Here is a 14,559-nt window from a genome sequence, read left to right on the forward strand (position 1 = left end):
TGGGCACAGTGACACACACACGCCACCTCTCTAACACCCCTACCAACCTCTCTTTACCCCCACGCCTCTCCAATGCTAACACAAGCCTTACCCATACCTCTCTTTTCCACCTGTCTTCCTTCTCCCCTTTCCCACATTTACCCTTACCCTTCTCTACACCTCTCCTCGCCCCAACCTCTGCAGGATGTGTTGTGTTTATGTGTGTGTCTGCTGGGTGTGTGTGTGTGGCGTGTGCTGTGACCTGCTGTAAATGACTGCTAATGTTTTAACTGTGCGAATTAGGCTTTCATCACGGAGACAAATGCAAATAGCAGAGAATAGCAGAGGAGCAGAGGATGGTGGGGTGGCAGGCTGAGATTGGGGTCATACTCATTTACAAAACTGAGCATCACGGCTTGAAAGAGAGGGGGGGTGAGGAGAAGAGGGGCGGGGTGGGGGTGGTCTGGGGCTGATTATGGTTTGTGTAATTATGTGTGTGTGTGTGTGTGTGTGTGTGTGTGTGTGTGTGTGTGTGTGTGTGTGTGTGTGTGTGTGTGTGTGTGTGTGTGTGTGTGTGTGTGTGTGTGTGTGTGTGTGTGTGTGTGTGTGTGTGTGTGTGTGTGTGTGTGTGTAATTATGGTGAGGAGTGATGCGCGCTCTGCCTGTCCCTCACGGATTAAAAAAGCGTGTCAGAGAAAATATGCAGGATTTAATTATAGACAAATTAAAATTGGTAATGAAATTGGGCATGAACAAACTACAAACAGCAGATGAAAAGGGAGGACGGTCCCTAGGGGACTGAGCTGCAGATAGCGGTGTGTGTATGTATGTGTGTATGTAGATTGTGGCTGATTAAAGACGTTTTAAAATAAAACTAGGGGAGGGGATGCACCTCCTTGTCTTATTTCTATGCCACAGACAGAATAGTGTGTTTAGTGTGTCTCTACCATGCTCCTGTGTTTAGTGTGTCTCTACCATGTTCCTGTGTTTAGTGTGTCTCTACCATGCTCCTGTGTTTAGTGTGTCTCTACCATGTTCCTGTGTTTAGTGTGTCTCTACCATGCTCCTGTGTTTAGTGTGTCTCTACCATGTTCCTGTGTTTAGTGTGTCTCTACCATGCTCCTGTGTTTAGTGTGTCTCTACCATGTTCCTGTGTTTAGTGTGTCTCTACCATGCTCCTGTGTTTAGTGTGTCTCTACCATGCTCCTGTGTTTAGTGTGTCTCTACCATGTTCCTGTGTTTAGTGTGTGTCTCTACCATGCTCCTGTGTTTAGTGTGTCTCTACCATGCTCCTGTGTTTAGTGTGTCTTTACCATGTTCCTGTGTTTAGTGTGTCTTTACCATGTTCCTGTGTTTAGTGTGTCTCTACCATGCTCCTGTGTTTAGTGTGTCTCTACCATGTTCCTGTGTTTAGTGTGTCTCTACCATGCTCCTGTGTTTAGTGTGTCTTTACCATGTTCCTGTGTTTAGTGTGTCTTTACCATGTTCCTGTGTTTAGTGTGTCTCTACCGTGTTCCTGTGTTTAGTGTGTCTTTACCATGTTCCTGTGTTTAGTGTGTGTGTCTACCATGCTCCTGTGTTTAGTGTCTCTACCATGTTCCTGTGTTTAGTGTGTCTTTACCATGTTCCTGTGTTTAGTGTGTCTCTACCATGTTCCTGTGTTTAGTGTGTCTTTACCATGTTCCTGTGTTTAGTGTGTGTCTCTACCATGCTCCTGTGTTTAGTGTGTCTCTACCATGTTCCTGTGTTTAGTGTGTCTCTACCATGTTCCTGTGTTTAGTGTGTGTCTCTACCATGCTCCTGTGTTTAGTGTGTCTCTACCATGCTCCTGTGTTTAGTGTGTCTTTACCATGTTCCTGTGTTTAGTGTGTCTTTACCATGTTCCTGTGTTTAGTGTGTCTCTACCGTGTTCCTGTGTTTAGTGTGTCTTTACCATGTTCCTGTGTTTAGTGTGTGTGTCTACCATGCTCCTGTGTTTAGTGTGTCTCTACCATGCTCCTGTGTTTAGTGTCTCTACCATGTTCCTGTGTTTAGTGTGTCTCTACCATGCTCCTGTGTTTAGTGTGACTCTACCATGTTCCTGTGTTTAGTGTGTCTTTACCATGTTCCTGTGTTTAGTGTGTCTCTACCATGCTCCTGTGTTTAGTGTGTCTCTACCATGCTCCTGTGTTTAGTGTGTCTTTACCATGTTCCTGTGTTTAGTGTGTCTCTACCATGTTCCTGTGTTTAGTGTGTCTTTACCATGTTCCTGTGTTTAGTGTGTGTCTCTACCATGCTCCTGTGTTTAGTGTGTCTCTACCATGTTCCTGTGTTTAGTGTGTCTCTACCATGCTCCTGTGTTTAGTGTGTCTTTACCATGTTCCTGTGTTTAGTGTGTCTCTACCGTGTTCCTGTGTTTAGTGTGTCTTTACCATGTTCCTGTGTTTAGTGTGTCTCTACCATGCTCCTGTGTTTAGTGTGTCTCTACCATGCTCCTGTGTTTAGTGTGTCTCTACCATGCTCCTGTGTTTAGTGTGTCTCTACCATGTTCCTGTGTTTAGTGTGTCTCTACCATGCTCCTGTGTTTAGTGTGTCTCTACCATGCTCCTGTGTTTAGTGTGTCTCTACCATGCTCCTGTGTTTAGTGTGTCTCTACCATGCTCCTGTGTTTAGTGTGTCTCTACCATGCTCCTGTGTTTAGTGTGTCTCTACCGTGCTCCTGTGTTTAGTGTGTCTCTACCATGTTCCTGTGTTTAGTGTGTCTTTACCATGTTCCTGTGTTTAGTGTGTCTTTACCATGTTCCTGTGTTTAGTGTGTCTCTACCATGCTCCTGTGTTTAGTGTGTCTCTACCATGCTCCTGTGTTTAGTGTGTCTCTACCATGCTCCTGTGTTTAGTGTGTCTCTACCATGTTCCTGTGTTTAGTGTGTCTCTACCATGCTCCTGTGTTTAGTGTGTCTCTACCATGCTCCTGTGTTTAGTGTGTCTCTACCATGTTCCTGTGTTTAGTGTGTGTCTTTACCATGCTCCTGTGTTTAGTGTGTGTCTACCATGCTCCTGTGTTTAGTGTGTCTTTACCATGCTCCTGTGTTTAGTGTCTCTACCATGCTGCTGTGTTTAGTGTGTCTCTACCATGTTCCTGTGTTTAGTGTGTCTCTACCATGCTCCTGTGTTTAGTGTGTCTCTACCATGCTCCTGTGTTTAGTGTGTCTTTACCATGCTCCTGTGTTTAGTGTGTGTCTTTACCATGCTCCTGTGTTTAGTGTGTGTCTTTACCATGCTCCTGTGTTTAGTGTGTCTCTACCATGCTCCTGTGTTTAGTGTGTCTCTACCATGTTCCTGTGTTTAGTGTGTCTCTACCATGTTCCTGTGTTTAGTGTGTCTCTACCATGCTCCTGTGTTTAGTGTGTCTCTACCATGCTCCTGTGTTTAGTGTGTCTCTACCGTGCTCCTGTGTTTAGTGTGTCTCTACCATGCTCCTGTGTTTAGTGTGTCTCTACCGTGCTCCTGTCTTTAGTGTGTCTCTACCATGTTCCTGTGTTTAGTGTGTGTCTTTACCATGCTCCTGTGTTTAGTGTGTCTCTACCATGCTCCTGTGTTTAGTGTGTGTCTCTACCATGCTCCTGTGTTTAGTGTGTGTCTTTACCATGCTCCTGTGTTTAGTGTGTCTCTACCATGCTCCTGTGTTTAGTGTGTCTCTACCATGCTCCTGTGTTTAGTGTGTGTCTACCATGCTCCTGTGTTTAGTGTGTCTTTACCATGCTCCTGTGTTTAGTGTGTCTCTACCATGCTCCTGTGTTTAGTGTGTCTCTACCATGCTCCTGTGTTTAGTGTGTCTCTACCATGCTCGTGTGTTTAGTGTGTCTCTACCGTGCTCCTGTGTTTAGTGTGTCTCTACCATGCTCCAGTGTTTAGTGTGTCTCTACCATGCTACTGTGTTTAGTGTGTCTCTACCATGCTCCTGTGTTTAGTGTGTCTCTACCATGCTCCTGTGTTTAGTGTGTGTCTACCATGCTCCTGTGTTTAGTGTGTGTCTTTACCATGCTCCTGTGTTTAGTGTGTCTTTACCATGCTCCTGTGTTTAGTGTGTCTCTACCATGCTCCTGTGTTAAGTGTCTCTACATGTTCCTGTGTTTAGTGTGTCTCTACCATGCTCCTGTGTTTAGTGTGTCTCTACCGTGCTCCTGTGTTTAGTGTGTCTCTACCGTGCTCCTGTGTTTAGTGTGTCTCTACCATGCTCCTGTGTTTAGTGTGTCTCTACCGTGCTCCTGTGTTTAGTGTGTCTCTACCATGCTCCTGTGTTTAGTGTGTCTCTACCATGTCCTGTGTTTAGTGTGTCTCTACCATGCTCTTGTGTTTAGTGTGTCTCTACCATGCTCCTGTGTTTAGTGTGTCTCTACCATGCTCCTGTGTTTAGTGTGTCTCTACCATGCTCCTGTGTTTAGTGTGTCTCTACCGTGCTCCTGTGTTTAGTGTGTCTCTACCGTGCTCCTGTGTTTAGTGTGTCTCTACCATGCTCCTGTGTTTAGTGTGTCTCTACCGTGCTCCTGTGTTTAGTGTGTCTTTACCATGCTCCTGTGTTTAGTGTGACTCTACCATGTTCCTGTGTTTAGTGTGTCTCTACCATGCTCCTGTGTTTAGTGTGTCTCTACCATGTTCCTGTGTTTAGTGTGTCTCTACCATGCTCCTGTGTTTAGTGTGTCTCTACCGTGCTCCTGTGTTTAGTGTGTCTCTACCATGCTCCTGTGTTTAGTGTGTCTCTACCATGCTCCTGTGTTTAGTGTGTCTCTACCATGCTCCTGTGTTTAGTGTGTCTTTACCATGCTCCTGTGTTTAGTGTGACTCTACCATGTTCCTGTGTTTAGTGTGTCTCTACCATGCTCCTGTGTTTAGTGTGTCTCTACCATGTTCCTGTGTTTAGTGTGTCTCTACTATGCTCCTGTGTTTAGTGTGTCTCTACCATGCTCCTGTGTTTAGTGTGTGTGTGTCTACCATGCTCCTGTGTTTAGTTTGTCTCTACCATGCTCCTGTGTTTAGTGTGTCTCTACCATGCTCCTGTGTTTAGTGTGTCTCTACCATGTTCCTGTGTTTAGTGTGTCTCTACCATGCTCCTGTGTTTAGTGTGTCTCTACCATGCTCCTGTGTTTAGTGTGTCTCTACCGTGCTCCTGTGTTTAGTGTGTCTCTACCGTGCTCCTGTGTTTAGTGTGTCTCTACCGTGCTCCTGTGTTTAGTGTGTCTCTACCATGCTCCTGTGTTTAGTGTGTCTCTACCATGCTCCTGTGTTTAGTGTGTCTCTACCATGTCCTGTGTTTAGTGTGTCTCTACCATGCTTTTGTGTTTTGTGTGTCTCTACCATGCTCCTGTGTTTAGTGTGTCTCTACCGTGCTCCTGTGTTTAGTGTGTCTCTACCGTGCTCCTGTGTTTAGTGTGTCTCTACCATGCTCCTGTGTTTAGTGTGTCTCTACCGTGCTCCTGTGTTTAGTGTTTCTCTACCGTGCTCCTGTGTTTAGTGTGTCTTTACCATGCTCCTGTGTTTAGTGTGACTCTACCATGTTCCTGTGTTTAGTGTGTCTCTACCATGCTCCTGTGTTTAGTGTGTCTCTGCCATGTTCCTGTGTTTAGTGTGTCTCTACCATGCTCCTGTGTTTAGTGTGTCTCTACCGTGCTCCTGTGTTTAGTGTGTCTCTACCATGCTCCTGTGTTTAGTGTGTGTGTGTCTACCATGCTCCTGTGTTTAGTTTGTCTCTACCATGCTCCTGTGTTTAGTGTGTCTCTACCATGCTCCTGTGTTTAGTGTGTCTCTACCATGCTCCTGTGTTTAGTGTGTCTCTACCGTGCTCCTGTGTTTAGTGTGTCTCTACCGTGCTCCTGTGTTTAGTGTGTCTCTACCATGCTCCTGTGTTTAGTGTGTCTCTACCGTGCTCCTGTGTTTAGTGTGTCTCTACCGTGCTCCTGTGTTTAGTGTGTCTTTACCATGCTCCTGTGTTTAGTGTGACTCTACCATGTTCCTGTGTTTAGTGTGTCTCTACCATGCTCCTGTGTTTAGTGTGTCTCTGCCATGTTCCTGTGTTTAGTGTGTCTCTACCATGCTCCTGTGTTTAGTGTGTCTCTACCGTGCTCCTGTGTTTAGTTTGTCTCTACCATGCTCCTGTGTTTAGTGTGTGTGTGTCTACCATGCTCCTGTGTTTAGTTTGTCTCTACCATGCTCCTGTGTTTAGTGTGTCTCTACCATGCTCCTGTGTTTAGTGTGTCTCTACCATGCTCCTGTGTTTAGTGTGTCTCTACCGTGCTCCTGTGTTTAGTGTGTCTCTACCATGCTCCTGTGTTTAGTGTGTCTCTACCATGTTCCTGTGTTTAGTGTGTCTCTACCATGCTCCTGTGTTTAGTGTGTCTCTACCATGCTCCTGTGTTTAGTGTGTCTCTACCATGTTCCTGTGTTTAGTGTGTCTCTACCATGCTCCTGTGTTTAGTGTGTCTCTACCATGCTCCTGTGTTTAGTGTGTCTCTACCGTGCTCCTGTGTTTAGTGTGTCTCTACCATGCTCCTGTGTTTAGTGTGTCTCTACCATGTTCCTGTGTTTAGTGTGTCTCTACCGTGCTCCTGTGTTTAGTGTGTCTCTACCATGCTCCTGTGTTTAGTGTGTCTCTACCATGCTCCTGTGTTTAGTGTGTCTCTACCATGTTCCTGTGTTTAGTGTGTCTCTACCGTGCTCCTGTGTTTAGTGTGTCTCTACCATGCTCCTGTGTTTAGTGTGTGTGTGTCTACCATGCTCCTGTGTTTAGTGTGTCTCTACCATGCTCCTGTGTTTAATGTGTCTCTACCATGCTCCTGTGTTTAGTGTGTGTGTGTCTCTACCATGCTCCTGTGTTTAGTGTGTCTCTACCATGCTCCTGTGTTTAGTGTGTCTCTACCATGCTCCTGTGTTTAGTGTGTCTCTACCATGCTCCTGTGTTTAGTGTGTGTGTGTCTCTACCATGCTCCTGTGTTTAGTGTGTCTCTACCATGCTCCTGTGTTTAGTGTGTCTCTACCATGCTCCTGTGTTTAGTGGGTGTGTCTCTACCATGCTGCTGTGTTTAGTGTGTCTCTACCATGTTCCTGTGTTTAGTGTGTCTCTACCATGCTCCTGTGTTTAGTGTGTCTCTACCATGCTCCTGTGTTTAGTCTGTGTGTCTCTACCATGCTTCTGTGTTTAGTGTGTCTCTACCATGCACCTGTGTTTAGTGTGTCTCTACCATGCACCTGTGTTTAGTGTGTCTCTACCATGCTCCTGTGTTTAGTGTGTCTCTACCATGCTCCTGTGTTTAGTGTGTCTCTACCGTGCTCCTGTGTTTAGTGTCTCTACCGTGCTCCTGTGTTTAGTGTCTCTACCATGCTCCTGTGTTTAGTGTGTCTCTACCATGCTCCTGTGTTTAGTGTGTCTCTACCATGCTCCTGTGTTTAGTGTGTCTCTACCATGCTCCTGTGTATCTCTACCATGCTCCTGTGTTTAGTGTGTCTCTACCATGCTCCTGTGTTTAGTGTGTCTCTACCATGCTCCTGTGTTTAGTGTGTCTCTACCATGTTCCTGTGTTTAGTGTGTCTCTACCATGCTCCTGTGTTTAGTGTGTCTCTACCATGTTCCTGTGTTTAGTGTGTCTCTACCATGCTCATGGGTTTAGTGTGTCTCTACCATGCTCCTGTGCTTAGTGTGTCTCTACCATGCTCCTGTGTTTAGTGTGTCTCTACCATGCTCCTGTGTTTAGTGTGTCTCTACCATGCTCCTGTGTTTAGTGTGTCTCTACCATGCTCCTGTGTTTAGTGTGTCTCTACCATGTTCCTGTGTTTAGTGTGTCTCTAACATGTTCCTGTGTTTAGTGTGTCTCTACCATGTTCCTGTGTTTAGTGTGTCTCTACCATGCTCCTGTGTTTAGTGTGTCTCTACCATGCTCCTGTGTTTAGTGTGTGTGTGTCTACCATGCTCCTGTGTTTAGTGTGTCTCTACCATGCTCCTGTGTTTAATGTGTCTCTACCATGCTCCTGTGTTTTGTGTGTGTGTGTCTCTACCATGCTCCTGTGTTTAGTGTGTCTCTACCATGCTCCTGTGTTTAGTGTGTGTGTGTCTCTACCATGCTCCTGTGTTTAGTGTGTGTGTGTCTCTACCATGCTCCTGTGTTTAGTGTGTCTCTACCATGCTCCTGTGTTTAGTGGGTGTGTCTCCACCATGTACCTGTGTTTAGTGTGTCTCTACCATGCTCCTGTGTTTAGTGTGTCTCTATCATGCTCCTGTGTTTAGTGTGTCTCTACCGTGCTCCTGTGTTTAGTGTGTCTCTACCATGCTCCTGTGTTTAGTCTGTGTGTCTCTACCATGCTTCTCTGTTTAGTCTGTGTGTCTCTACCATGCTTCTGTGTTTAGTGTGTCTCTACCATGCTCCTGTGTTTAGTGTGTCTCTACCATGCTCCTGTGTTTAGTGTGTCTCTACCATGCTCCTGTGTTTAGTGTGTCTCTACCGTGCTCCTGTGTTTAGTGTCTCTACCGTGCTCCTGTGTTTAGTGTCTCTACCATGCTCCTGTGTTTAGTGTGTCTCTACCATGCTCCTGTGTTTAGTGTGTCTCTACCATGCTCCTGTGTTTAGTGTGTCTCTACCATGCTCCTGTGTATCTCTACCATGCTCCTGTGTTTAGTGTGTCTCTACCATGCTCCTGTGTTTAGTGTGTCTCTACCATGCTCCTGTGTTTAGTGTGTCTCTACCATGTTCCTGTGTTTAGTGTGTCTCTACCATGCTCCTGTGTTTAGTGTGTCTCTACCATGTTCCTGTGTTTAGTGTGTCTCTACCATGCTCCTGGGTTTAGTGTGTCTCTACCATGCTCCTGTGCTTAGTGTGTCTCTACCATGCTCCTGTGTTTAGTGTCTCTACCATGCTCCTGTGTTTAGTGTGTCTCTACCATGTTCCTGTGTTTAGTGTGTCTTTACCATGTTCCTGTGTTTAGTGTGTCTCTACCATGTTCCTGTGTTTAGTGTGTCTCTCTACCATGCTCCTGTGTTTAGTGTGTCTCTACCATGCTCCTGTGTTTAGTGTGTCTCTACCATGTTCCTGTGTTTAGTGTCTCTACCATGTTCCTGTGTTTAGTGTGTCTCTACCATGCTCCTGTGTTTAGTGTCTCTACCATGTTCCTGTGTTTAGTGTGTCTCTACCATGCTCCTGTGTTTAGTGTGTCTCTACCATGCTCCTGTGTTTAGTGTGTCTCTACCATGCTCCTGTGTTTAGTGTGTCTCTACCATGTTCCTGTGTTTAGTGTATCTCTACCATGCTCCTGTGTTTAGTGTGTCTCTACCATGTTCCTGTGTTTAGTGTGTCTCTACCATGCTCCTGTGTTTAGTGTGTCTCTACCATGCTCCTGTGTTTAGTGTGTCTCTACCATGCTCCTGTGTTTAGTGTGTCTCTACCATGCTCCTGTGTTTAGTGTGTCTCTACCATGCTCCTGTGTTTAGTCTGTGTGTCTCTACCATGCTCCTGTGTTTAGTGTGTCTCTACCATGCTCCTGTGTTTAGTGTGTCTCTACCATGCTCCTGTGTTTAGTCTGTGTGTCTCTACCATGCTCCTGTGTTTAGTGTGTCTCTACCATGCTCCTGTGTTTAGTGTGTGTCTACCATGCTCCTGTGTTTAGTGTGTCTCTACCATGCTCCTGTGTTTAGTGTGTCTCTACCATGCTCCTGTGTTTAGTGTGTCTCTACCATGCTCCTGTGTTTAGTGTGTGTGTGTCTACCATGCTCCTGTGTTTAGTGTGTCTCTACCATGCTCCTGTGTTTAGTGTGTCTCTACCATGTTCCTGTGTTTAGTGTGTCTCTACCATGTTCCTGTGTTTAGTGTGTGTGTGTCTTCCATGCTCCTGTGTTTAGTGTGTCTCTACCATGTTCCTGTGTCTAGTGTGTCTCTACCATGTTCCTGTGTTTAGTGTGTATCTACCATGTTCCTGTGTTTAGTATGTGTGTATCTACCATGTTCCTGTGTTTAGTATGTGTGTGTCTACCATGCTCCTGTGTTTAGTGTGTCTCTACCATGCTCCTGTGTTTAGTGTGTCTCTACCATGCTCCTGTGTTTAGTGTGTCTCTACCATGCTCCTGTGTTTAGTGTGTCTCTACCATGCTCCTGTGTTTAGTGTGTCTCTACCATGCTCCTGTGTTTAGTGTGTCTCTACCATGCTCCTGTGTTTAGTGTGTCTCTACCATGTTCCTGTGTTTAGTGTGTCTCTAACATGTTCCTGTGTTTAGTGTGTCTCTACCATGTTCCTGTGTTTAGTGTGTCTCTACCATGCTCCTGTGTTTAGTGTGTCTCTACCATGCTCCTGTGTTTAGTGTGTGTGTGTCTACCATGCTCCTGTGTTTAGTGTGTCTCTACCATGCTCCTGTGTTTAGTGTGTCTCTACCATGCTCCTGTGTTTAGTGTGTGTGTGTCTCTACCATGCTCCTGTGTTTAGTGTGTCTCTACCATGCTCCTGTGTTTAGTGTGTGTGTGTCTCTACCATGCTCCTGTGTTTAGTGTGTGTGTGTCTCTACCATGCTCCTGTGTTTAGTGTGTCTCTACCATGCTCCTGTGTTTAGTGGGTGTGTCTCCACCATGTTCCTGTGTTTAGTGTGTCTCTACCATGCTCCTGTGTTTAGTGTGTCTTGTCTACCATGCTCCTGTGTTTAGTGTGTCTCTACCATGCTCCTGTGTTTAGTGTGTCTCTACCATGCTCCTGTGTTTAGTGTGTCTCTACCATGCTCCTGTGTTTAGTGTGTCTCTACCATGCTCCTGTGTTTAGTGTGTCTCTACCATGCTCCTGTGTTTAGTGTGTCTCTACCATGCTCCTGTGTTTAGTGTGTTTCTCTACCATGCTCCTGTGTTTAGTGTGTCTCTACCATGCTCCTGTGTTTAGTGTGTCTCTACCATGCTCCTGTGTTTAGTGTGTCTCTACCATGCTCCTGTGTTTAGTGTGTCTCTACCATGCTCCTGTGTTTAGTGTGTCTCTACCATGCTCCTGTGTTTAGTGTGTCTCTACCATGCTCCTGTGTTTAGTGTGTCTCTACCATGCTCCTGTGTTTAGTGTGTCTCTACCATGCTCCTGTGTTTAGTGTGTCTCTACCATGCTCCTGTGTTTAGTGTGTCTCTACCATGCTCCTGTGTTTAGTGTGTCTCTACCATGCTCCTGTGTTTAGTGTGTCTCTACCATGCTCCTGTGTTTAGTGTGTCTCTACCATGCTCCTGTGTTTAGTGTGTCTCTACCATGCTCCTGTGTTTAGTGTGTCTCTACCATGCTCCTGTGTTTAGTGTGTGTGTGTCTACCATGCTCCTGTGTTTAGTGTGTCTCTACCATGCTCCTGTGTTTAGTGTGTCTCTACCATGCTCCTGTGTTTAGTGTGTGTGTGTCTACCATGCTCCTGTGTTTAGTGTGTCTCTACCATGCTCCTGTGTTTAGTGTGTGTGTGTCTACCATTCTCCTGTGTTTAGTGTGTGTGTGTCTACCATGCTCCTGTGTTTAGTGTGTGTCTCTACCATGCTCCTGTGTTTAGTGTGTCTCTACCATGCTCCTGTGTTTAGTGTGTGCTCTACCATGCTCCTGTGTTTAGTGTGTCTCTACCATGCTCCTGTGTTTAGTGTGTCTCTACCATGCTCCTGTGTTTAGTGTGTCTCTACCATGCTCCTGTGTTTAGTGTGTCTCTACCATGCTCCTGTGTTTAGTGTGTCTCTACCATGCTCCTGTGTTTAGTGTGTCTCTACCGTGCTCCTGTGTTTAGTGTGACTCTACCATGTTCCTGTGTTTAGTGTGTCTCTACCATGCTCCTGTGTTTAGTGTGTCTCTACCATGCTCCTGTGTTTAGTGTGTCTCTACCATGCTCCTGTGTTTAGTGTGTCTCTACCATGCTCCTGTGTTTAGTGTGTCTCTACCATGCTCCTGTGTTTAGTGTGTCTCTACCATGCTCCTGTGTTTAGTGTGTCTCTACCATGCTCCTGTGTTTAGTGTGTCTCTACCATGCTCCTGTGTTTAGTGTGTCTCTACCATGCTCCTGTGTTTAGTGTGTCTCTACCATGCTCCTGTGTTTAGTGTGTCTCTACCATGCTCCTGTGTTTAGTGTGTCTCTACCATGCTCCTGTGTTTAGTGTGTCTCTACCATGCTCCTGTGTTTAGTGTGTCTCTACCATGCTCCTGTGTTTAGTGTGTCTCTACCATGCTCCTGTGTTTAGTGTGTCTCTACCATGCTCCTGTGTTTAGTGTGTCTCTACCATGCTCCTGTGTTTAGTGTGTCTCTACCATGCTCCTGTGTTTAGTGTGTCTCTACCATGTTCCTGTGTTTAGTGTGTCTCTACCATGCTCCTGTGTTTAGTGTGTCTCTACCATGCTCCTGTGTTTAGTGTGTCTCTACCATGCTCCTGTGTTTAGTGTGTGTCTACCATGCTCCTGTGTTTAGTGTGTCTCTACCATGCTCCTGTGTTTAGTGTGTCTCTACCATGCTCCTGTGTTTAGTGTGTCTCTACCATGCTCCTGTGTTTAGTGTGTCTCTACCATGTTCCTGTGTTTAGTGTGTCTCTACCATGCTCCTGTGTTTTTAGTGTGTCTCTACCATGTTCCTGTGTTTAGTGTGTCTCTACCATGCTCCTGTGTTTAGTGTGTTTCTACCATGCTCCTGTGTTTAGTGTGTCTCTACCATGCTCCTGTGTTTAGTGTGTCTCTACCGTGCTCCTGTGTTTAGTGTGTCTCTACCATGTTCCTGTGTTTAGTGTGTCTCTACCATGCTCCTGTGTTTAGTGTGTCTCTACCATGCTCCTGTGTTTAGTGTGTCTCTACCATGCTCCTGTGTTTAGTGTGTCTCTACCATGCTCCTGTGTTTAGTGTGTCTCTACCATGCTCCTGTGTTTAGTGTGTCTCTACCATGTTCCTGTGTTTAGTGTGTCTCTACCATGCTCCTGTGTTTAGTGTGTCTCTACCGTGTTCCTGTGTTTAGTGTGTCTCTACCATGCTCCTGTGTTTAGTGTGTCTCTACCATGCTCCTGTGTTTAGTGTGTCTCTACCATGTTCCTGTGCAGGAGCCATTAGTTGACTTCTTTGTCTGAACATGTTTTTGTCATATTTGATTCTGTTCACAACTGTAAATAACTGTTACTAGGTTCTCTTTTCAGGCAGGCTCTCTACATGCTTATGAAAGCAAATTATCTCCTTCTTTCTCCCTCTGTGTCTCTATCTCCCTCTCTCCGTCTCTTTCTTTCCCTCCATTCAGAATGCTGTGCGCCACAACCTGAGTCTGCATAAGTGTTTTGTGAGGGTGGAGAACGTGAAGGGGGCTGTGTGGACAGTGGATGAGGTGGAATACCAAAAGAGAAGACCACCAAAGATGACCGGGTACAAACTCATCACACACACACATTTATCTCCCACATGAATCTGCCTGCCCACCCTGGCTCTGATGATAAGTGTGTATGGGTGATGTGTGTGTGTGTGGTTGTAGGTGTTGGCATGTATAATTGTGTCATTATTACTAGTGATGCACTGATATTACATTTTTGGCCAATACCGATATCTGATATTTTCCTTGCCAAAAAAACCCCCGATACCAATAACCGATATTTAACATTTTAGAGGCCTTTTAAGAATTCTAGTACAGTTAAATAGTTAACACACACACATGGACGGATCGGTCTAAGGCACTGCATCTCAGTGCAAGAGGCGTAACTACAGTCCCTGGTTCGAATCCAGGCTGTATCACATCCGGCCGTGATTGGGAGTCCCATAGGGTGGCACACAATTGGCCCAGCTTCGTCCGGGTTTGGCTGGTGTAGGCCGTTATTGTAAATAAGAATTTGTTCTTAACTGACTTGCCTAGTTAAATAAAGGTCACATATACACCCACACCACACTGACCAAAAAGTAATTTTTTTGGCATTTACGTATGTCCCCATTACCAGTAAAACATAATCAAAACCTGTTTCTTTCACTTACTAGCTGTGCTGTTTCGTTGTTCAGTCGTTTCATTCTCAACCAGGATTTCTATGGAATGCCGTTTGGGTCTTTGCGTGTCAAAAAATATACTACTTAACACAATTTGACGTGTCAAATAAGCTTGTTGACCAATCAGGACCTGAATATGACAGCACGTCACATAATAATTTAACGGGTTCATACATTTTTTACGTAGTTATTACACATTGATTACACTATCACTCGTATTTCATATGTCACAATGGTTCATTGATACGTATGCTATGATGCTGGTGAAGTTGTCTTGCGCACCTACAGTGCTGGTCATAAAAAAAACTAGCTAGCTCATGGATGCAAACAATGTTCTTCCCCAAAAATATAGCAAGACGACATAATCTGTTTCAGTAGCTATAGTTAGCTAGCTAAATATATAGCTAGGTGTCATCATCTAAATAACCCTAATTTATAAGACAGTTCTTAATTGATTAATGGTGGTTGAACCCATAGCCAAAATAAGGATTAGCAGCAATTGTGGACTTTGCGGTTAGCCTTCAAAATAAAAGTATGACATAATTCTACTATTTGTATTCATTTGCATTACTGTCAATGACATACTTTTATTTTGAAGGAAAACCGCAAATTCCACTATTGTGCCTAATCATTACC

General features: G+C 45.2%; 1 protein-coding gene across 7 annotated transcripts in view; it reads left to right on the forward strand.

Moving 5' to 3' along the window:
* Positions 1 to 14,559, forward strand: part of foxp4 (forkhead box P4) — a 178,592-nt gene that overhangs the window by 152,752 nt on the left and 11,281 nt on the right. For all 7 annotated transcript variants that reach the window (XM_014166823.2, XM_045705236.1, XM_014166826.2 and 4 more), the window contains one exon: positions 13,196 to 13,317. In XM_014166823.2, the coding sequence (XP_014022298.1) occupies positions 13,196 to 13,317 (122 nt within the window). The remainder of the gene's footprint in view (positions 1 to 13,195; positions 13,318 to 14,559) is intronic.

This window comes from Salmo salar, chromosome ssa22 (assembly GCF_905237065.1).
Source record: "Salmo salar chromosome ssa22, Ssal_v3.1, whole genome shotgun sequence".
In the NCBI taxonomy this organism is placed as follows: domain Eukaryota; kingdom Metazoa; phylum Chordata; class Actinopteri; order Salmoniformes; family Salmonidae; genus Salmo; species Salmo salar.